Source organism: Geotrypetes seraphini, chromosome 2 (assembly GCF_902459505.1).
Source record: "Geotrypetes seraphini chromosome 2, aGeoSer1.1, whole genome shotgun sequence".
Classification (NCBI taxonomy): domain Eukaryota; kingdom Metazoa; phylum Chordata; class Amphibia; order Gymnophiona; family Dermophiidae; genus Geotrypetes; species Geotrypetes seraphini.
In genome coordinates, this window is record NC_047085.1 from 394,448,362 (window position 1) to 394,471,432 (window position 23,071).

The window sequence follows — 23,071 nt, forward strand, 5'->3', positions numbered from 1 at the left end:
GTCCAAAGTACAAAAAATCCGAGCTAACCTCGACGTCAACACCAAACCCAATCCTACTCAGCTCCAGCCAATTCTATATACCCCCCCTTCCACCACTCTCTCCCAATTTCATCCAACTATTCATGCGGAGGTCCTCGAAACCCTGAGAGAACTCAAACCCTCCAACACCATCCTCGACCCCTGCCCGTCCAGCCTCCTGCTATCTGCCGGAAACGCCATGGCAGAATCCATCCTCCCCATCATTAACACCTCTCTAACTACTGGAACTGTCCCCCTCAGCTGGAAATCAGCTATTACTAAGCCCACTCTCAAAAAACCCTCCCTTGATCCTAATGAACCTGGCAACTATCGCCCAGTCTCCAACCTCCCAATTGTCTCCAAACTCCTTGAACGAATTGTGCTCCACCGCCTACACCCTTTCATTGAAGAACAAGCTGCCCTATCCCCAGCCCAATCCGGCTTCCGTAAAGGCCACAGCACAGAATCAGTACTCCTTGATATCATCGACGACAGCTGGTCAATACTCGACAAAGGTAATGACGCCCTACTAGTCCTACTTGACCTTAGCGCTGCCTTCGACACAGTTGACCACCACCTACTCACATCTAGACTCCACGACCTCGGAATCAGAGACACAGCCCTCCAATGGATCACCTCCTTCCTTCACCAAAGGACCCAAACTGTCCTACTAGGGACACATAAATCTAACCCTAAGCCTATCAAATATGGTGTTCCTCAAGGCGCCCTTCTATCCCCCCTCCTATTCAACCTCTACATCAAACCCGTCATCGATATAGCGCAAAAATATAAAATCAAAATCCACTCTTATGCAGATGACATCCAACTGCTCCTCCCCTTAGGCGAAAACCGGCCATCCCAAATTGCTAACCTCGAACTCTGCCTCACTGACATGAAAACTTGGATGTCAAACAACAAGCTTCAACTTAACGCCTCCAAAACTGAACTCCTATGGATCAGAAACAAAAACACCAAATACCTACGACCTACACTAACATGGGATTCCACTCTACTAACGGCAGCAGATCAAGTTCGCAGCCTGGGAGTAACCCTAGATGGACACCTATCCCTATCTGCCCGCATATCCCAAGTAGTCTCCACCTCCTTCTACTACCTTCGCCAACTGAAAAGGATCAAACCCTACATCTCCACACCAGACCTCGCCCAACTCCTATACGCATATGTCCTCTCCAGAATGGATTATTGTAACTCCCTATTTAATGGACTAACCAAAAATAATATCAAACGCCTCCAACGGGTCCAAAATGCAGCCATCCGCCTCCTACACAACCTCAACTACCACGATTCCATCTCCCCGGCACTCCATGCTGAACACTGGCTCCCAATTAGCCAACGCTGTACTTTCAAAGCCCTGGCAATTGCCCACAAGAGAATTTATTCCACCACCCCCTCCTACATAAAATCCAAGCTTCCCATCTACAACCCCACTCGCACCCTCCGCTCAAAGTCAGAGATACGCCTATGCACCCCCCCCCCCCCCCCCGGAAGATCCCTGCTCACAGAAACTGCCCACAAACGTTCCTACAGCCACTTCATTCCACACCTTTGGAACCAACTCCCCCCCCCAACTTAGACAACAAAACTCATTATTAACTTTCAGGAAATCGGTAAAGACCCTCCTCTTCAACTAAAGATCTCCTCTGTCTTCTCCCCCCCTTACGCCCCCCCTCCACCCTCCTATCTCCTCCCCAAAATTCCAATATAACCCTCTCTTACTCTCTCCACCAACAAATTGTACCTAAACGCATACAACTTTCCTTAAACTAAACTACTGTATTTCCCCCTTCTCTCTTTCTGCTATACTCTCCCTGTATTTAATCCTCTCCAAAATCTATAAATCCAATCACTAAACCTGTTGTATTACTTATATGTCTATTTACTCTCCACTGTGTATGTTCATTTGTAGACCGTTCTGAGCTACTGGGAGGACGGGATAGAAATCCAAATAAATAAATAAAAATAAATAAATAAATAAATAAAAGTGGAACACCGATCGCAGGAATTAGTCGGATGCTCGGGTCCAAGGCAGAGCAAGCACCACCAGTGGGGGTCAGTGATGGATAGTAACCGCTCACACCGGGTGCATTTCTTAAAGCCCGTCAAGGGACGGGACATGAAAATGAAAAGGGGCCGGGAACGAACGACGTCCTGCGGCCGCGGCTCCCGGGAGCCCCCGGAGCCGAACGGAAGAAATAAAACTTTTTTTTTTTTTTTTTTTTTTTTTTTTTTGATGATAAACGACGAACAATGAAGGAAAAACAACAATTAAAGCACAGCGACCGAGCTAAATAACCCAGACGCAGTGTCAGAAGGCAGAAAAATAGGAGCTCAATTTCCACAGGGCTTCTGGCTCCGCGGAAAAAACTGAACTGAGGACCACGAGGTGGGATGCGCCCTCTAGTGGGCAAGAAGGCATGCACATGCGTGGTGCAGTGTAGCAAACTTGAAACTTCAATCAAGTTTGCTTGAAAAGCTGTCCGCGCTGGGGCTCCATAGATGACGTCACCCACATGTGAGAATATGCTGCCTGCTTGTCCTGGGATAAAAATTCTTAAAACGGACACATTTTGATCACTAAATTGAAAAATAAAATCATTTTTCCTACCTTTATGTCTGATGATTTCATGAGTCTCTGGTTGCACTTCCTTCTTCTGACTGTAAATCCAATATTCATTTATTTTTGCCCCCTTCTGACTGTAAATCCAATATTCAGTTCTTTCTCTCTCCCCCTGCCCCCTCTTTATTTCTGCCTTTCTTTCTCCCCATTTTTCTCTCTCTCTCTCCCACTGCCTGCCTGTCTTTTTTTCTCTCTTCCCCTGCCCCCTCCCAAACCACCACGCCAATTTCTCCCTGCTTCCCCGAGCTAGGCCTGGCGCGTACAAGCTCCAGACCCTCAAGCCTTCCCCTACGACGTCAATTCTGACGTCGGAGAGGAAATTCTGGGCCAGCCAATCGCTGCCATGCTGGCCTGGAACTGGAGGTTCTACAGAGGCAGTGGAAATGTGCTTCGACTTGGAAGTCTTAGGCACCTTAAGCACCACTGATGGAACTGTCTGCTGAGTTATCTGACCTGAGGATACAGGGGAAGATACAGCAGACGTCATCGAGGAAAGAGCCGCTGCAAACAAAGAAGGTCTGATGAGGCTCGAGGTAGAAGCATTGGAGGCAGGAGGACCCTCGGTCGAGGGTGAAGAAGAGGTCGAATCCATCCCAAAGAGCTTCTCCACTGAAAGTGGACGACGTTTAAGGGCTCGAGGTTGAAGAATAGCACAGCGCTCGCACGACTTCGGATGATGGTCTGGCCCAAGGCACTGTGTGGGTCCGTGAGAGAAATCGCACGCTGACACTGGCTACACTTCTTAAAGCTTGTTGTTGGCCGGGACATAGGAGGAAAAACAGCCGCTACAGCGATTCGTGAAGAAAAATAACACAAACCGTGGTGAGAGAAGGCACGAAGTAAGTAAGTTAAACGCAGAGAGTCAAAGACGGACTTCTTGGCTCTGCGGAAAACTGAGAACTGAGAAGACGCGCCCTGTGCTGGGCGGGAAGGCACTCGCGCATGCATGGTGCGGCCGGCTCGAAATTTCTAGTTTCTATAAGCAAATCTGCTTGCGAGGCTTCCGCATCGAGGCTCCGTCGGTGACGTTACCCATATGTAAGAATAGGCTGCCTGCTTGTCCTGGGATAAACCTTCTTTCCATGGGAAAGCACAGTGCTAGTTTTAGAAATGCTTAAAAAAGGCATATTAGCATTCAGCCACTCGTGAATTTTGGCTAGTTTGAGATCAATGATAGAGATATCATTTTGGCTAGTGGGGTCGATGGTATGCAGAAGTTGAAGATCATCGGCGCAAGCGCAAATAGTAAATCCAATCGACTGACAAAGAGTTAGGAGGGGAGCCAGGTAGATATTAAAAAGTAAGGGGGATAATATGGAACCTTGTGGAATGCCAAAGTTGGAATTAAAAGAGTTGGAGATTGAGTTATTAAAATGTACGGTGGAAAACCTGTCAGAGAAATAAGATCTGAACCATTCAAGGACTTGATCAGATATACCGATGGATGCAAGCTTTGGAGAAGGAGATGGTGATCTATGATGTCAAATGTAGCGGTGAGATCTAAAGAGATAAGTAAGACAGACTTGTGTTGGTCAAGGTAATAATGGATAGTTGTGGTAAGTCCTAGAAGGGAGTGTTCTGTGGAGTGATTTTTACGAAAACCAGCTTGATTGGGATGCAGAGCCTGTGTTTTCTCAATGAAATCTGACAACTGATGAAAGATGATTTTCTCAGTTAATTTGGCTAAAAATGGAAGATTAGCAATTGGGTGATAGTTATGCATGAGAGAGATCTGCATATAATGGAGGTGCCAGGCATGCAAATCTGCTCCATGCATTTTCATTAAGGCTATCCCGAAAACCCGACTTGTCTGGAGGTCCTCCAGGACAGGGTTGGGAACCACTGCCCTAAACTGTACCGTTCCCTCTGGTTTTTGCAGCCCAAATGCATAACCTTGCATTTCTTAGCATTAAATTTTAGCTGCCAAATTTCAGACCATTCTTCAAGCTTCGCCAGATCTTTCTTCATGTTATTTACACCATCCAGTGTGTCTACTCTATTGCAGATTTTGGTATCATCCGCAAAGAGACAAATCTTACCCAACAACCCTTCAGCAATATCATTGGAAATGGCAGCATGAAAAGACGCTTTTGGGTCCTCGGTACTCACAGCAGGTTCATCTGCTCTTCCCTAGACTCCAACTTAGATAGTATAGTAGCGCTAGATAATATATCAATGTTTTATAAATTCTTTCTTAGTCCAGTTTCTTTACAACAGTACATCTTAGGAATTCAGATATCCACCCTTATCGATAAAGATTCCAAGTACTATTTCCCAACTATTTACTTATTTCAATTATTTTATATAAATATAATAAATAATAGACTTAGCTTATTCAAAGTCCATTCCCCTTCCCGACGCGTTTCGCCAAACTTTCTCAAGGTCGGGGGAACTGGACATTACAGCATAGCTTCTCCTAGTATAACCAGCCATTCAAAGACAATCTTTCTAGTAGAAAGGCATACGAGTCTTGAAGTCTCACCCTGTCGGATTTCAATTAGACTGCTTGCTGTCTCAGACATGTATGTATTTCCAGATGTTGGTGGCTGTGATCGGACAGATCCAAAAAGTACTGATTTATCTCTAGGTTTCAATGAGAAAAGCGAGAGAGACTTGAGAGTTACATAGATGTTGGTGCTGTTTGCACACAGGTAGGTAGGTGGCTTGTTTATTTTCACCTTGTTTTCAGATTATACTGGCATTGATTTGTTGCCTTTGACCTGTTGCAGATCAGAACAGAAATGGTGGGGTCAAGAAGTACTTCATATCCCGCTTCCTTATCTCTCCTTTTATAGGAATTGTCAGTCGCTATGATATGAACTGAAGAGCTGGGACACAGCCCATAGATGCAGGAGGTGCAGCAGAGAGAAAAAGTTAGTTGATGCCTTTAACAAACTCACGAGTAAATGAGAATAACCTTCTGGTTCAAGACTCATGCGCGTTTTGCACTAGAAATATGGTTTATTCCATGTTTTCTCTGTAATTGCATGCATCTACAGTTAATATACCGTATATACTCTAATATAAACTGGGATTTTGGGCCATCCCCCAGTGACCACCCAAAACCCTCCCAGACTTCTTACAGGCCTGCCTTAATCCCTCCCGTCTCCTGCCCCGGCCATCACTAATAATTACCACCCCACCCCTCCCTCGCATACCTAGTTTCCTGGTGGTCCAGCGTGTACGCGCTGAAATCCTCTTTTGTAAAAGTAGTAGCCAGCGGCGCACCCAGGCCGGCACACAGGAGCGAGCTTTACGTGCTCCCAGCCGGCCCTGCACCGCTCATTAATAGGCTACCGAGAGAACCGCGAATCCCGCGAGAACATATGGCAGCCTATCAATGAGCAGTGCAGGGCCAACCGCGAGCACGAAAAGCTCACTCTTGCATGCCGGCCCGGGTGCACCACTGCCTACTACCTTTAAAAAGAGAATTTCAGCGCATACATGCTGGATCACCAGGGAACTAGATATGCAAGGGAGGGAGGGAAGGAGGGAGGGTGGTAATTATTAGTGTCGGCCGGAACAGGAGACGGGAGGGATCCCTCCTGTCCCGGCCTACCACTACTAGGTGGTTTAAGTTAAGGGGCTGTTGGTAGAAGGGAATTTGTTTGGATTGGGAGGTGTGGGGTAGGAATTGGATGCTGTCGGGGGTTAGCATTTGTGATTGGGGGAGGAGAATTGCCACTGCACCTATCCTAACAGTGCCTTGCACTTCCAGGCTGCTGGTAGCACAGCTGCAGTTGTTTCCTCTTTTTCAGGAGATGGTATGTTCAACTGCACCATCACCAATCGTGACAGCTAGTGCATGGTATTGAACCATGTGCTAGCTATCACTGCTGGATGGGTTAGATGGGAGTACAGGACAATCAAGCCATTGCAACATCACTGATGAGGTTGGCTCTTTTTATGGAGAAGAGGGTACAGGGAAGGAAGGTGGGACAATGTTCAGAGCTTGGCAGGGAGGGGGGAACAGTATTCAGAGCCTGGCAGGGAGGGGGGCTGAGTGCAGAACCTTGCAGGGGGAGACGTGACGGAGGGGACACTGGGTAAAGATCCTGGCAGGGCATGGAAGTTGAATATTAAGCCCCCAACTTATATTCGAGTCGACCATTTTTTTATTTCCCCCCCCCCCCTCCTTTTGGGGGGAAATGGGGGTCTCGACTTATATTCGAGTATATACAGTATTTGAATTTTGTTTCTGTTTGATTTATGTCCTTGATGCAGCTGAATTTTAGCAAACATGGCAACTGTTTTTAATCCCTTGGAGTTTATGTACCAATAAGGACTGCTTTTCTTCATAAGGTTTCTTTGCCTTCTATTTCAGGACTATAGCCTCCATTTATGGCAGAAAATTTGCAGATGAAGTGGCTCAGTCAGCAGTCTCAAACTCCATGGCAATACCTCTGTCTGATTCACCTCAATGAGGCCTTGGCTACAGAACAGGAATTACTGGCCCACCCATAGAATGGGGGCCAGTATGCCAAAAATTCTGCTTCAGCAACCAACAAAAAGCCTTGGGGAGGAGACAGCAATAGTTACAATCTTAGTTTAAATAAAGGAGGCATTATGAAACACTAAGACATCTGGCTTTGGTCTGCAAAGCAAGCAGTTGGTGGTGTAATTTACATGATACAGACTGGCAAAGATGTAATATATTTTTACCTGTTGCACCCAAAGGGTATAAATTTCTCTCTTAAGTCCATGAGGCCCAAAAGTAGCTGTCTTCTTTTAAAGGTACTTATGCTGAAGCCACAGGAGTTTCTACTGAATACCATTTTCACAACCTGTGCTAAACTATCATGAAACCAGAAATTATTTTTCAAAATGTCAAAACCAAACCCATGTCTAAACTTCCCCAGTACAAAATAAAGCTGATAAGATATGCAAACCTAATCTCCAGTTTCATGTGGAAAATTCCTGTATAACTTCTCAACCCCCCAGCAAGCCTTACCCATCACTCTTTCCACTCCTAGCTGGACTTAGAATTCTTCTCCCTTCATCTCACCTCCTCCCACCCCGTTCCTGGCCCAGGCTAGTTCAACGCAACTCTCACTGCCTACTGTGGGTCCCTTCTTTCACCTACCATACGAGCCACTGCTTTTACCCTCACATGAAAAGCTGCCTCCCTGCCTTTTAAAATCACACAGCTGTATGTTCTGCAACTGTCACTTTGCTATGTATATGCATGGCAATTCATGACATGCCCCCCTCACAGCCAAGGGCAAAAAGTATGACACACAGAAATTAGCAAAAAGAAAAGTAGACCCCACAAATGGAGCAACGAGCAAACAGCAAGAGTGGGGACACAAAGATGCCTCTTCTTGGGTAAAAAACGCAGAGATAGTCTCAAGTCCGCAAACAATTTATTAGTAAAGTTTAAACTATGACCCGATACAGCCAGTGTCTCGATACCCCACAGTGTCTTCCAGGAATCTGCATGTAGCAATTGGATCCATAGGAGAAGGCCACTGGTGCACAAGGTAAACAGAAACAGAGCTTTAAATCAAAACTTGTTTAAAATGATAGCCGTTTGCTCGTTACACAGACATCAGCACCAAGACCTAAACATGTCTCAGCAGGGTGCCTGTTGATCATCTAATGATATAGATGTTCAACCGTCACCCTGCTAGATAAAATTCTATATTTAGTACCATTTCATCGTTGATCACTTGTTGTAATTTGCAGCGATACCAACAGTGATCTTCAGAAAATAATCCACCATATATCTGTGTACAACACAAAAACATATGAAGTTATACATCTGCAACTAGAACAACCTAGATATTGCTCAATTTTGTATAAAAAATACATAAAGACAACCAAACTGACATTCCCCAGCTTCTAGTGCAGTGGTTCTCCAATTGAGGGTCACCACCCCAAATGGGATAAAATCCTCATTTGGGGTTGCAACTAGAGTCTGGGGAAAAAAACATTCCTACACACTCACAGTAGCATAACTGGCCTTTGCAGGCTGATAGGATACTAAGAGGGGAAAGCTATCAAGGTGTAGTAAAAGGCAAGTATTTACTACACCTTGATTTACCACAGGTGTCACTGACCTACTATAACAGTCCCACCGGTTGCTATTTACCATGATAAATAACACTGCTTGTGAGCCACTTCACAAGCAGCATTATTCAAATGGCCCATCAGCCCACCAAACAGGCTGATGCTCCCAGCTTTGACCACCAGCCCCTCCCCCATTCCTGTACCTTAAATTCTCTGGTAGTGTAGGGGGTTCCCCAGACAGGAGTGATCCCCAGTTGCTTCTGCCCTTCTGGCATCATCCATCAAAATGTCACAACTACCACTAGAGAGACCATTTTCACAGATAACACCAGAAGGGCTGGAGTGACTACTAATCATTCCTGCCCATAGACCCCCTAAACCACCAGGGAATTTAGGTACAGACATAAGGCTGGTGAGCATGGGATCAGGTGGGAGAAACCCTGGTGGTCACAGCTTAATGCTCTTGGCTGCAAATGAGGGTGGAGCAGAGGTATGAGCCTAAAGCTAGGGCTAGCTCTGTGTGATTTTTGCAGCAGTTAAAAACGGTATAGTCTTTATTTGGGGGGTAAATCTCCTCAAATGGGGAGGAAAACTCTTTGGGCCCCGAGAGAACGGGGGGGAGGGGGGTAGAGCAGTTCCTAATTTGCAGTGGTTTCAGGCTGTACAATTTTTTTAGATCGGTCAATATCGGACACCAACCCAGCGGTGCAGCTTGAACAATTCTTTGTGGGCCCACAACCCTTAAAATGGTGGATGTGAGCTTCCTATTCTACTAACCCTTATGTGCGTCATTTGATAGAGTTTTGGGGGAAACTGAGAATGAAGTAGAGTGGAGGGGTTAGGATCTCCATTCTAGCTGCTCTTCTGGGAAAACCAACCTTTGCTGTAGGGCGGGATAGTAGGATATATGGTAGGTGGGAAGCGTTAGGCTTTCGGGTGTTTAGGGATTTTCTAGCTGGGAACTGGTTGGTAGCTATCCATACCTTACAGGATCGTCATCAGATCTCTTCTGGGGATTTTCTGCAATATATGCAACTCTGTCATTTCATGCAGAGACAGGATTGGTTGGATTCTCCTCCAGTACTCTTAGAGTACTTAGAAAATTTATAGGTCTTATTGGGTAGAGTGCCTAGGCCAATTTCAGTGCTTTATGCCTACTTTGGAGTTGAGAGAAACTTTGTTGTCCATATAAAGCAAAATGGGAGGCCAACTTGAATCAGTCCTTTACAGAATCCCAATGGTGTACTATTTGTTTGGAGGTCAGGCAGGCCTCAACTTGTGAACTGGTACAGGAAAATGAATACAAGGTCCTGTCCAGATGGTATCTCACTCCAAAACGTTTACACACTTTGTATCCTTCAGCAGTAGATAAATGCTGGCGGTGTAGTACACGGGAGGGGGGGGTGCATTTTTACACATATGGTGGGTTTGGGCATGTATTCAAATTTTCTGGACTCAAGTGACAACACAATTGGTGAGATGGAATGGGGACCAAAGCGGTACTCCTCACACCCCAATGCTGTCTGTTAGGACTCACTAATGTGCAAACCTTGAAGTAGCAAAGCTATTTACTTCGCCAAGGGTTGGTGGCAGCTAAATGCTTAACTGCACTGTATTATAAGGACCTGGTGGCGCCTTCCATAGTCGAGTGGAGGGCCCGTCTAAATATCTAATCCATTTGGAAAGTGTAACGGCTAAACATAAAGGACTTTATGAGTCCCAATGTAAAGACTGGTTATTGATTGTACAGAAAATTAGTAGCTAGTGAATGGTGTAAGATAGGGAAAGATTAGATCCCATTAGACTGTTTTGCTATGTTGGTCATATAGTAAGCCTGTAATGATATCTGTGTATAAACAGCAGGGAGAGCTGGTAAGGAGATGGAGGCTGTGGTAATGGATAATTAAGGACTCTATGCTATGCACAGTTTTCCACTGTTATAGGATGATACTTATATGTACACTATATTTCTTTTACTGTCATGTACATTTTTTGTTTGTGTTCACTGAGCATTTTGCTCTTTGGTGTGTTTTTGTAATACCTTGTGGCTGTTCATCTTATAGTATGCATATTGTTCTTTTATTGAAAAACAATAAAAATTTATTTTAAAAAAGGGTATAGTCTTTCACTCTAAAAAGCATTGGAAATTCTTTGGGAAAATTCACTCTCTGAAAAGGAAAACCTAATGTTTCTAGTCTATAGTATATTCTCATTTTATTCCACTTTTCCATCCCTTTGTAAACATTTTTGTCCCTGGAGATACAAACACAACCCCCTTTTTAAAAACCTTCCCAATATTCCACATTGGTAACATATAAACATAGTATAAAGAAGAGGAAATATTTTATTGATTTACTTTTTTTTTTTTTAATTACTATTAGTAACACCACAGCTGTTAACCACTAATGAAAGATTAGGGTCTTACCTCTGCTTAATCTTCTTTCTTGTAAATCCACACACTATTCCTAGACAAGTGGGTTGTGTACCTATCATTGCCAGACAGGTTTATAAGGAGACACAAATAGAGTCTTCATCTTCTCCCCTCTCACCTCAGCACTGCCTCCCAGAGAATCAGTTAGTAGAAAAGCAGACAGCAACATCTGGAAGGAAGAGTACAAGAGGAGGGGAATGGGGAAACTCCCCAAAACATTAGTCTATTCTGCTCAGAACCTGAAACGATCATTAACAGGAAATAAAAATAAGAGAACCTGAACAAAACAGTGTTAACAGGAGACACAGTCTACACCAACAAAAGGGGGCACTAAGGGGAGGTGTTTCAAGATGACAGCGTAAAGCGTCCCGCGGTTAGCTCTAAACCATGCCGCATACAAAGAGAAAAGGAAGTGGTTAGAGTTCTTCCCTTGAGTTTTAAGAGCATACCTACTTCTCAGACCATCAAGAACTTCGTGGTTCTGGATCTGTGGTCAAGCTCTGGGAGGATCCCCAGTGTTGCCCTGCGAGGAGAGAGACTCATTGGCATCAGGGTTGGCCGTCACTCTTTTACCTCCAGAGAACAATCAGCGTCCTATGGCCCCTGCGAGTCTAGAGGGGTTTCCTTTGAAGATGCCGAACTAGAGGCCTCCAGTGGGGAAGACTCTGCAGGTGACTTGATAGAAGGTGGAAAATCAATGCAGCAGTTTGCTGCTCCTGGCAGCAAGAAAAAGCCAGAGGCAATGTTGGGAGACCATTTGGAATGCTCTCCAGAAACTTGACACAAAGCGGACACTACAACTAACGAAATATCAGCTCTTGAGTAAAACTGAGACCTTAGCAGGCACAAAAAATAAATTTACCATACAATTGACATCGGTAAAAGAAGATATGGGAACTTTAAAAGATGTTTCAACATCTATAATTAAGAATAATCAAGTTTTGCATTTAAAAAAAAAATAAAAATGTTAGAGAACTATAATAGAACACTAAATCTTTGTTTTTTTAAACTTTCCAAAATCTTCTGGGATTTCTCCGTTAAGATACCTTTAAGAAATATTTGATTAAAGTTTTAAAAATGTTTTTCTCAAAATACTCCCCCTGTGAATAAAATCTACTACATTCCTTCAAAGACGACAGGAGACCTCTCAGAAATTAATGACCAATTAGCAAGAAATGAAGATTTTAATATTTCTGCAATTTTGGAATCTTCTCTAACAGAGAACTCTGAAAGATCAATGCTGTTTGTTTCATTTGTATTTGAGCAAATTGTAAATTTGATTATGAAATTATATTTTAGAAATGCTCAAGTTCTCTTTTGTGGGAAAAAGATATGGGTTTACCCAGATGCAACACAACAGACGCAAAGTATCAGACGAGCTTTCTTGGACATGAGACAGGAAGTGTTGGCACTAGGTGCAAAATTCTTTTTGGTTTATCTTTGTAAATGTCATATTAAAAACTTGGGTATTTGAGCAGCAGGTGGGTTTTGTGAGGGCCCGCCTGGTCTCCAAAAATATTCAAAGGATTTTGTTTGCTTTGAAGAAGGTATAGATGGATGAGACCCCTTCTTTGCTCATTAGTTTTGATGCCGAAAAGGCTTTTGATCAGATACGGTGAAGATATCTGTTTACGGTACTAAAGGCTTATGGGGTGGGGTTCTCCTTTTACACTGTGGTTCGGATGCTGTATAGTGATCCAGCTGCAAGGATATGGGTCAATGGACTGCTCTCTGTGCCATTTAACATCCGTTGGAGGACTAGACAAGGCTATCCCTTATTGCCATTATTTGTCCTTTCATTAGATCCCTTGATTAGGAAAATTCAGGCAAATGCAGAGATAGCACAGTTATTTACCGTAATAGTTGTTATCCAGGGACAGCAGGCAGATATTCTCAACATGTGGGTGACCTCCAAGCTAACCAGAATGGGATGGTGGGAGCGTTGGCAATTTAGGAGAATAAATGTTGTAAAATTGACTGGCCAAAATGGCCGTCCAGTCTGGAGAAAATATCTAGACCATAATGAGAAGTGAATGTATGAACCAAGGACCAAGTGGCAGCCTTGCAGATTTCAATAGGAGTTGATCTGAGGAAAGCTACAGACGCCACCATAGCTCTAACTTTATGGCCTGCGACTCGACCCTACAGAGGGAGAACAGCCTGAGCATAGCAGAAAGACATGCAAGCAGCTATCCAGTTGGATATGGTTCACTTGGAAACAGGATGCCCCAAGTTATTTGGATCAAAGGAGATGAAAAGTTGAGGAGCAGTTCTGTGAGGTTGAGTGCAGTGCAAGAAAGCCAAAGCATGTTTACAGTCCAGAGTATGAAGCGCTATTTCTCCAGGATGAGAATGAGGTTTTGGAAAAAAACACTGGAAAAACAATGGATTGGTTAGGATGAAATTCTGAAACCACTTTAGGTAAGAATTTAGGATGAGTACGGAGGCCACCTTGGCATGATGGAATATTGTAAAAGGTGGATCTGCCACTAAAGCTTGTAGCTCACTGACACATCTAATAGAGGTGAGCGCAATGAGAAAAACCACTTTCCAAGTAAGATACTTTAGATGAGCTGAATCTATTTGTTCGAATGGAGGCTTCATCAAGTGATTGAGATCCCAAACTACCAGAGGAAGTTTTGAGAGGTGGATTGACATTGAAAAGTCCTTTCATAAATCTGGAAACCACAGGATGAACAGAGAGAGGTTTCCCTTCAATAGGCTGATGAAAAGCAGCAATGGCACCGAGTTGGACTCGAATAGATGTGAATTTGAGTCCAGAGTGAGATAAGTGCAGTAGGTAATCCAAAACTGAAGACAAGGAGGTAGATAGCAGCCCCTTGTAATGAGTAGTACATCAAGTAGAAAATTTAGTCCATTTTTGGGTGTAACACTGCCGAGCGGACGGCTTCCTGAAAGCCTCTAGAATGTCCTGTACAGGTTGAGAGAACTGTAGAGTGGCAGTTAGGTTGAGAGGTACCAAGCTGTTAAGTATAGCGAATGCAGGTTGGGATGGAGCAGAAACCATTGACTCTGTGTAAGCAGAGAGGAAAATACTGGCTCCCTGGTGCTAAGTTGAAGTAGAAGGGAGTACCATGGTTGTCTGGGCCACCGAGGAGCTATCACAATCATGGTGGCACGTTCCTTCTTGAGTTTGACAAGAGTCTTGAGAATCAGAGGGAATGGAGGAAATGCGGAGAAACTGATTCGTCAATTCCAGAAGGAAAGCATCTGCCTCGAGGCGATGAGGAGAATATATCCTAGAGCAGAATTGAGGCAGCTTGTTGTTGTGAGGGGATGCAAAGAGGTCTATCTGAGGAGTCCCCCACTAAGCAAACACTTGACAGAGGCGAGGAATTGAGTATCCATTCGTGAGGTTGTAGAAGATGATTCAATTTGTCTGCCAAAGTTTCGCTGCCCTTGAATGTAGACAGCTCTGAGGAAGATGTTGTGAAGAACTGCCCAATTCCAAAGCTTCAGAGCTTCTTGACCAAGAGGGAGAGAGCCTGTGCCTCCCTGCTTGTTGACATAGTACATAGAGACTTGGTTGTCTGTCCGAATGAGGACCACCTGGTCGTGAAGAAGATGTTGAAAAGCTTTGAGAGCACTGAAGATCACTCTGAGTTCCAACAGATTGATGTGGCATTGCTGATCTCTGCTGGACCAATGGCCTTGAGTACAGAGACCATCGAGATGAGCCCCCCCAAGCGTAGGTTGAAGAATCTGTTGTGAGAATCTTCTGATGTGGGGGCGTATGGAATAGCAAACCTCTGGAAAGATTGGAAGAGAGCATCCACCAGTGGAGAGACTGTCTCAACGAAGGAGTTACTGTAATATGTTGAGAGTGGGTTGCAAGCTTGCTGCCAATGAGACACAAGGGTCCACTGAGGAATTCTGAGGTGAAGTCTGGTAAAAGGAGTCACGTGAACTGTAGAAGCCATGTGATCAAGAAGAACCATCATTTGTCTTGCCGAGATTGACGTGAGGGAAGACACTTGTTGGCAAAGATGCATGAGAGTGTCCTGACATGATTGAGGCAGGAATGCTCCGAGTTGAACAGTATGGCTCAAATAAACTGTAGAGTTTGGGAGGGATGTAACTGAGACTTTGGAAAATTGATTTCAATCCCCAGACACTGGAGAAACATAATAGTCCGTTGAGTCACTACAGAAACCTCCTGTTGAGATTACGCTTTGATGAGCCAGTCGTCTAGGTATGGAAAGACTTGAAGGCCCTGTGTCCCCAGGGCTGCAGCTATCACTACCAGGCACTTAGTGAAGACCCTGGGGGATAAGGTGAGTCCGAAAGGAAGAACTCGGTATTGAAGATGGAGATTCCCCACCCAAAACCTCAGGAATCTGCGAGAGGCTGGATGAATTGGGATACAATATAAGCCTCCTTGAGATCTAGAAAGCATAACCAATCCCCTTGATCCATCAGGGGTTACAGTGTTGGAGAGAGCATCCAAAACTTTTGACAAGAAATTTGTTGAGGGCTGAGGTCCAGAATAGTCACAAATCCCCCGTCTTCTTTGGGAAAAGAAAATAACGGGAATAAAAACCCGTGTCCCATTAGCTCAAGGGAACCTCCTCGACAGCTCAAAGGCGAAGAAGAGCCTGAGCCTCCTGAAGAAGAAGGGGAAGTTGCGACATGCTGGAAGGAAACTCTCTTGGAGGGAGATCTGGTGGCACTTGAAGGAACTGAAGTGAATAACCCTCCCGAATGATGGTGAGAATCCAGAGGTCTGATGTAATCTGCTCCCACTGTTGGTAAAAGTGATGGGTAGGATAGAAGTCTGATGGATGCAGTGGACGTTATGCTCAGACTTAGATTGTCAAAAAGACTGTGCCGGCTTAGCTGCAGCAGGAGTCTGAGGTTTTTGTTGGCGCTGTTGCTGCTGTTGTCTTCTAAGCTGAGGCCTGGAAAAAGCCGGGTAGACTTTTGAGGGTAACGACATGGAGGCGGCTTATAAGGCTTAGTGTAAACCTAGCATTGCTAGCAACTAGCATTTTCAATTGACCTAACCAACATCAGCAAAGGAAAATTATAATACATAGCAAAATTTGTACAATAATTAAGATAACGATAGGATGAATTAAAACATCAAATACATGATTTGCAGTGGGTGAATACCCAAAGAGAAGTTCCCAAACTGAGACATGAGCGTATCGTAGCAAATTTTCAACAGTTTAGAAACATAGAAGATGACAGCAGAAAAGGGCCATAGCCCATCAAGTCTGCCCATTCTAATGACCCAATCTGTCCATTTTCAAAAGTGACGGCATAATTCACTTCTTTGGAGGTTTTCTTAAGTTGTCCAATATAGGCATGGAGTTCAGTAAAATTCAGCAGCTTTTGAAATGTCTTGTTCCCCATACCAAGAGGTAGTAGATGCACAGCATATGAAATAAAGTCTGGAATGTCCATAGAATCATTAGTTACCAGAGGTGTGGAGTAGGTAGTATTGTTCAATAAATAGGTTGAACTTTACAGCAAAGCGTTCTTAGGAAGGTGGCTGTCATTAATCCGGGGATCCAATGAACAGGAGATATTGTGTACAGTATGTGTGAGGAAGTAGAGAAGTAGGAGATCTTTGCAGTCAAGGTGCAGGAAGATGAATTATTCTAGTAGGAGCTGACAGTATCTTTAAACCTGTGAGATGTATACTTGGGATGAAATGATGTCTGCACAGGATCTGTCCGTCACTTGAAACTGGTAAAGTTCACCATTGGGATGAAATGATGTCTTGTATACAGGGAGGGATACACCGGCTTGAAAGGAGTCCAGATATCATTCAGCAGCTGACTCCAGTGAGGTGATCCAACGAAGAGATAGAAAAAGAGAGAGAGAGAGAGAGAGAGAGACCAGGTTGCCTGTACTGAATGTGGCAACATGAGACAATGTTAATGCTTTTAAACTGGTATAGGTATGACCAGAGAGAGACAATGTTCAGGTACTTAAGGTACTTAAGGTTCTTAATCGGACATTCCAAACAGATATGTTTTTGTGTGCTGCATACAACTATTATGGCACTTCAGAGAGACCATAATTCTTTTTTTTTTTTTTTTTTTTAATTCTTTATTCAGTTTTAATTCTTGCAACAAGTGTACAAAATTCAATCAGATAATTTGTACAAATCACTTGACATTCTAATAATTATTGTCAAATGCATATAAAAAAAGACCCCTCCCCCACCCATCCCATTCATCAGGAATAAACCCATTAAATCACATAACATACCTCCCCATCCCCACATTAAATATAATCCTATGTAATAAAAAGGTGTCCAAGGTGTCTAATCATTAGAATATGCAATCAATGGCCCCCAAATCTTTTTGAAACTATTATAATTTCCTTGCTGTATAGCAAGCACTTTCTCCATTTTATAAATATGACAAACTGAATTCCACCAAAAGGTATAATTAAGTTTAGTATAGTCCTTCCAATTTCCAGTAATAAGTTGAATGGCAACCCCCGTCGGTAATAACAAAAGTTTATTGTTATTTGCTGAAATTTGACTCTTGAATCTCATAGACATTCCAAATAAAATAGTATCATAGGATAGGGCAACATGATTTTCTAACATTGAATTAATTTGGGACCAAATTAACTTCCAAAAGGCATTGACAAAGGGACAGAAAAAAAGTAAATGATCTAGAGTCCCAGCATCTAAATTACAATGCCAGCATCTATTAGACCTAGAGCTATCCAACTTTTGTAAACAAACTGGGGTCCAAAAAACTCTATGTAACAAAAAGAACCAAGTTTGTCTCATAGATGCTGACCTTGTACTTTTTAATCTCCAAGACCAAAGTCGTGGCCATTGAGAAGCAGAAATTTGGTGCTTGATCTCAATGCTCCAAATATCCCTAAGACCAGTTTTTTGTTTTTTATTCAAATATCCATACAACAATTTATACCACTGTGTGGCTTGGTGACCCAAAAAAATCCGCCTAAAAGCATAGGAATTCCAAACTATACTGAGTATTAAGATCTTTCCATTCAGGGAACCCCTCCTGAATAGCCTGCTTCAGCTGCAACCACTTAAAGCTTTGTGATTTATTTAATCCAAATTTATGTTGCAGCTGTGAAAAACTAAGCAGTGAACTATTAGAAACAACATCATTTAATGTCCGTATACCTGCAATAAACCAATTCTTCCAGACGATTTGAAAACCGCCAACTTTAATCTTGGAGTTTAGCCAAATGGATTGATTTAATGATTTAGAAATTGGATTTGGTGATAAATTACTAACATATTTTAAAGTTCTCCACCTATCAAGCAATATTCTATTGTCTTTTTATTTCCTGAGCAATTTTATACTTATAAGATGAGACAAATGCAAAGGAAACAGGAGTCGCCATTCTAAATATAACCAATCTGATACATTCTCCATGAGCTCTGGAAAATTTACTCCTCCCTCCACAATTGTCTTTTGTAAAGTTACTAAAGCGACTCTGGATATTTAACCCAACCAAACAAATTTAGTAAGAATACCATTTAACTTTTTGCAAAATGACCCCTGAAAAAAAATTGGTATCATACTCATTTGATAACAAACCACAAGCAATATCATCATTTTAACTGTTTGAATTCTCCCCCACCAAGAAAGATGTAAAGGATTCCATTGCTCACACATTTCTGATATTTTCTTTAATAAAAATTTTTCATTCTCCTTCACTGTGTCTTCTATTGTGTTCTTAATAGTAATACCTAAGTATTTTTACCCATCTTCCTTTCAAACAAAGGAAAATGAATCAAATAATTCTTTGGTACAGTGAACATTGAGCGGAAGAACTTCAATTGATTTTATATCCAGAAAATTTTCCAAACTTCTCTATTAATTCAAGTAAACATGGAATGGTAATTTCTGGGTCCCTCAAATAAAGCAATATATCATCTGCATAAACAGAAAGCTTATATTCCCAATTCGAATACGGAATTTCTCGTATCCCCTTTGCTTGATTAATGGCTATTAACAAGGATTCAAGAACTACATCAAAGAGCAAAGGAAATAAAGGACAACCCTATCTAACCCCCCTGAGCAAGTTAAACCGTTCTGACAAATTATTATTAATATATAATCTTGCACCAGGAGAGCTATATAGTGTCTGAATCATTTGAATAAAACCAGAACCTATACCAAACCATTCTAAACCTATACCAAACCATTCTACAGCCTGATACATAAAAGTCCATTCAACTCAATCAAAGGCTTTTTCTGCATCCAATGAGATCAAAAAAGCCAAATCATTCATGTTTTTTGTCAAATTTAGAGAATGAAAAGCCAATCTAGTGTTATTAGAAGAATGTCTCTTTGCAACGAATCCCGTTTGGTGAGTGTCTATAATAAAAGGGAGAGCTTTAGCCAAACGCAAAGCCAATACTTTAGCAATAAGTTTTCCATCCACATTTATTAATGAAATAGGCCTGTAATTTGAAACCAAAGTAGAATCTTTGTTTGGTTTTGGCAAAACAATAATCAATGATCAGCCATAGTACCTGTAATACAACCTCTATTCAGTTGATAATGATATAAATTTAACAAATATGGCAAAAGGGTAATTTGAAATGATTTATAAAACTCAGCAGTATATCCATCACCACCTGGAGCGGAATCAACTCTAAGATTTCAACGCTATTTCTAATTCTTTTAAAGATATAGGTTCTTCTAAACTTCTTTTTATATGATCAGGAATCCTCGGTCCATTAAGTAAATTTTAAAAATTCCAAACCATCCTGTTTACTATTTCCATAAGACTCAGAAGAATACAAATCTTTATAAAAAGTAAAAAAATTGCTGCAAAATATGCTCAATTTTAGTATGCAAACCTCCATGTTTATCTTTAATTGCTATAATTTTAGATTTCCTCTTTTTTGCTTTGAGAAAATTTGCAAGTAATCTTCCAGCCCTATTAGAATTACCATAATACTGAGTTTGCTGATAAAACAAATCTTTCCTTACAAATTGAAAAGATATCTCATATTTGGCTTTTGCTCTTAATAAACTTTGCAAAGTTTGTTGCTCCCATCTTTTAATTAATTGATTTTCCAATAGTTTTATTTCATTCTCTAAGACAGAAAATTGTTGTTTGAGTTGCTTTTTAATATATGCCGAATAAGAAATAATATTACCCCTCATAGTTGCCTTAAATGCATCCCATGTTTCAATACTTATGGTTGCAGAGGTGTTAATTTGAAAGAATTCAATCATTTTCAATTTAAAATTCTCAAGAAATTTGGAAATCCTCCAAACTGGTTTAGAACCAACTGGTTCATCAGATTGCAACTCGATCCACACTCCACCATGATCACATAAAATAATAGGATCTATAATGGCTTTAATCACACGTTGAACTATAGTATTAGAAACAAAAATATAATCAATTCTAGAAAAGGAGTTGTGGACCTGTGAACAAAAGGAAAATTCTTGATCATTAAAATGAAGAATATGCCATATATCAATGAGATCACAAGATTGTATTAAATTATCTAGCCCTAATGATTTTATAATTTTACTTGGTCTTTTATCAACAATTGGATCCATTACAGCATTGAAATCTCCAGCCACTACTAAATTAGAAGCAGCCAGTGGTAGTAACAACTGTTGTATACGTTTAAAAAATTTCATTTGATTCGAATTTGGAACGTACACATTGAATAAATCCAGGGTAGTATTTCCCATAATCTTTTAACATGAACCCAACGTCCTAAAGGATCCGAAGCAATCATTTGAAAATCAGCTAAACATTTTCTATTAACCAAAATAGCAACCCCTTTTTCCCCACTGCTGGAGCAAAAAAACAATTAGAAATCCAACCTCCTTTCAGTTTCCTAGATTCTGTTAAAGACAGATGAGACTCTTGTATAAAATATACATCAGCATTTTGCTTCTGAAGGAAAGCTAACATTTTCCTCCTTTTGATGGGATGATTTAGGCCATTGACATTTAAGGAAAAAATCTTAATCTCCATCTAACATCTCATATAGAAACCAACAATAATATATAAATTTGTTAATATTGAAATGACCAGACACCTCCACACCTAATGAATTTAATAATAAATTGAATTGATGCAATACCCCCCCAGCAATTACAATTTCATTACCCCTGAATCCAACAAAATCCCCACTCTTCAACCCTCCCAAACCACCCCCTAAAAATGATTGTCTTGCAACACGCATAGGACATATAATCACAATACCCCCCCAGGCAACATAATAAACAAATCCATCTTCTTATAAAATAATAAAATGAGATTAATTCAATAAAACCCTAAAACATCAATAATGTAATTTACTAATATGTAAAGTTTTGCAGCAATCAAAGAAAGAATTTTTAGATCTTATGTCAATAAATCAGGACCATTAAAACCATATAATATTTCATCTTAACAAGCAGAAATTCATTCATGCTATTAACTATATTGTTATTCAATTATCTTCCAAAATTAATTCCATCTAATGTATAATATATTCATAGCATCCCCTTTAAAAAGATCATTAAAATAAATTCCTCATATATGCAAACTTAATATTTTACAATCAGAACTAATATGTAATTTATTACAGCAATCAAAGAGAAAATTTTTAGATCAAATGTCAATCCATCAGGACCATTAAACCATATAATAATTCATTTTAACAAGCAGAAATTCATTCATGCTAAAACTTATTGTCATTCAACTACCTTTAAATCTCAATCCACCCATTGTATAATAAATTCATGGCATCCCCTTTAAAAAGATCATTAAAATAAATTCATAATATATGCAACGTAATAGTTTGCAATCATAACTAATATGTTAATTATTACAGCAATCAAAGAGAGAAGTTTAGATCAAATTGCAATACATCAGGATCATTAAAACCATATAATATTTCATCCTAACAAGCAAAAATCCATTCATACTATTAACTTAGTGGTCATTCAACTATCATCAAAGCTCAATCTATCCATGGTATAATAAATCCATAGCATCCCCTTTAAAAAGATCAATAAAAGAAATGAGTTAAATATATCAGGAACATTAAAAACATATAATATTTCATCTTAACAAAAATAAATCCATTCATGCTATTAATTCATTTTCATTCAACTACCTTCAAACTCATTCCATCCATCCCATACACCAATGTAAAAAGACAAAAGAAAACAAACACAAAAACAAAGAACTCCCAAAACATTAATAGGACAAACATAAACTGTACTCCTCTTCTTCTTTTCTTCTCATATTAAATGATCCTTTAAGTAACCATTGGCTCTGAAGTAATCAAAAAATCCTTTAATTTCTCCGGATCTTCAAAGTATACAGATTTATTTCCAGTAGTAACTCTCATCTTAGCAGGATAGTACAGTCCATATTTATAGCCTTTTTCTCTCAGCTGAGGTCTAAGCTGCAGAAATTGCTGCCTTGTAGCAGCAGTGCTCTTAGCAAAATCTGGCAAGAAAAGTAGTTTAGACTAGAGAATGACACGGTGACAAAATTCATCACCCGTGGATGACCCCAGGAAATAATCCCATGTCATTTTTTAGTGTATATTTCAGTCCTTCTACACCAGCATTCTTCAACGCAAAGCTTGAGGGTCAGTGGTTGTGGCCATTCATACTCTGATTCTTCCCTCTCTCTTTAAAGGATGACATGACGATGGTTTCCTGCAGTTATCCGCGGGGACGGGAACGGCGACGAATTTTGTCACCGTGTCATTCTCTAGTTTAGACCCCCTTGTAGTTAAGATTTTTATCCGCTTTAGCCATGCTCAAAATTTCAAAAGCTTGCTGGAATCTCAGTAACTTGAAAATAAGTGGCCTGGGCTTTGCTTGAGCAGTGGACCATTGAGATGGAATTCTATGAGCTCTTTCAATTTCCAGGGGGAATTTTGAGCTCAACTGTAATAACTTAGGTAGTAAAGTTTCTAAAAACTGAATAGGATTTCCCCCCCCCTCCAAATTCTCTGCTAATCCAATTATTTT

General features: G+C 41.2%; 1 protein-coding gene across 9 annotated transcripts in view; it reads right to left on the reverse strand.

Moving 5' to 3' along the window:
- STK31 (serine/threonine kinase 31) overlaps positions 1 to 23,071 on the reverse strand; it is a 620,303-nt gene that overhangs the window by 440,153 nt on the left and 157,079 nt on the right. For all 9 annotated transcript variants that reach the window (XM_033930854.1, XM_033930858.1, XM_033930859.1 and 6 more), the window contains one exon: positions 8,308 to 8,382. In XM_033930854.1, the coding sequence (XP_033786745.1) occupies positions 8,308 to 8,382 (75 nt within the window). The remainder of the gene's footprint in view (positions 1 to 8,307; positions 8,383 to 23,071) is intronic.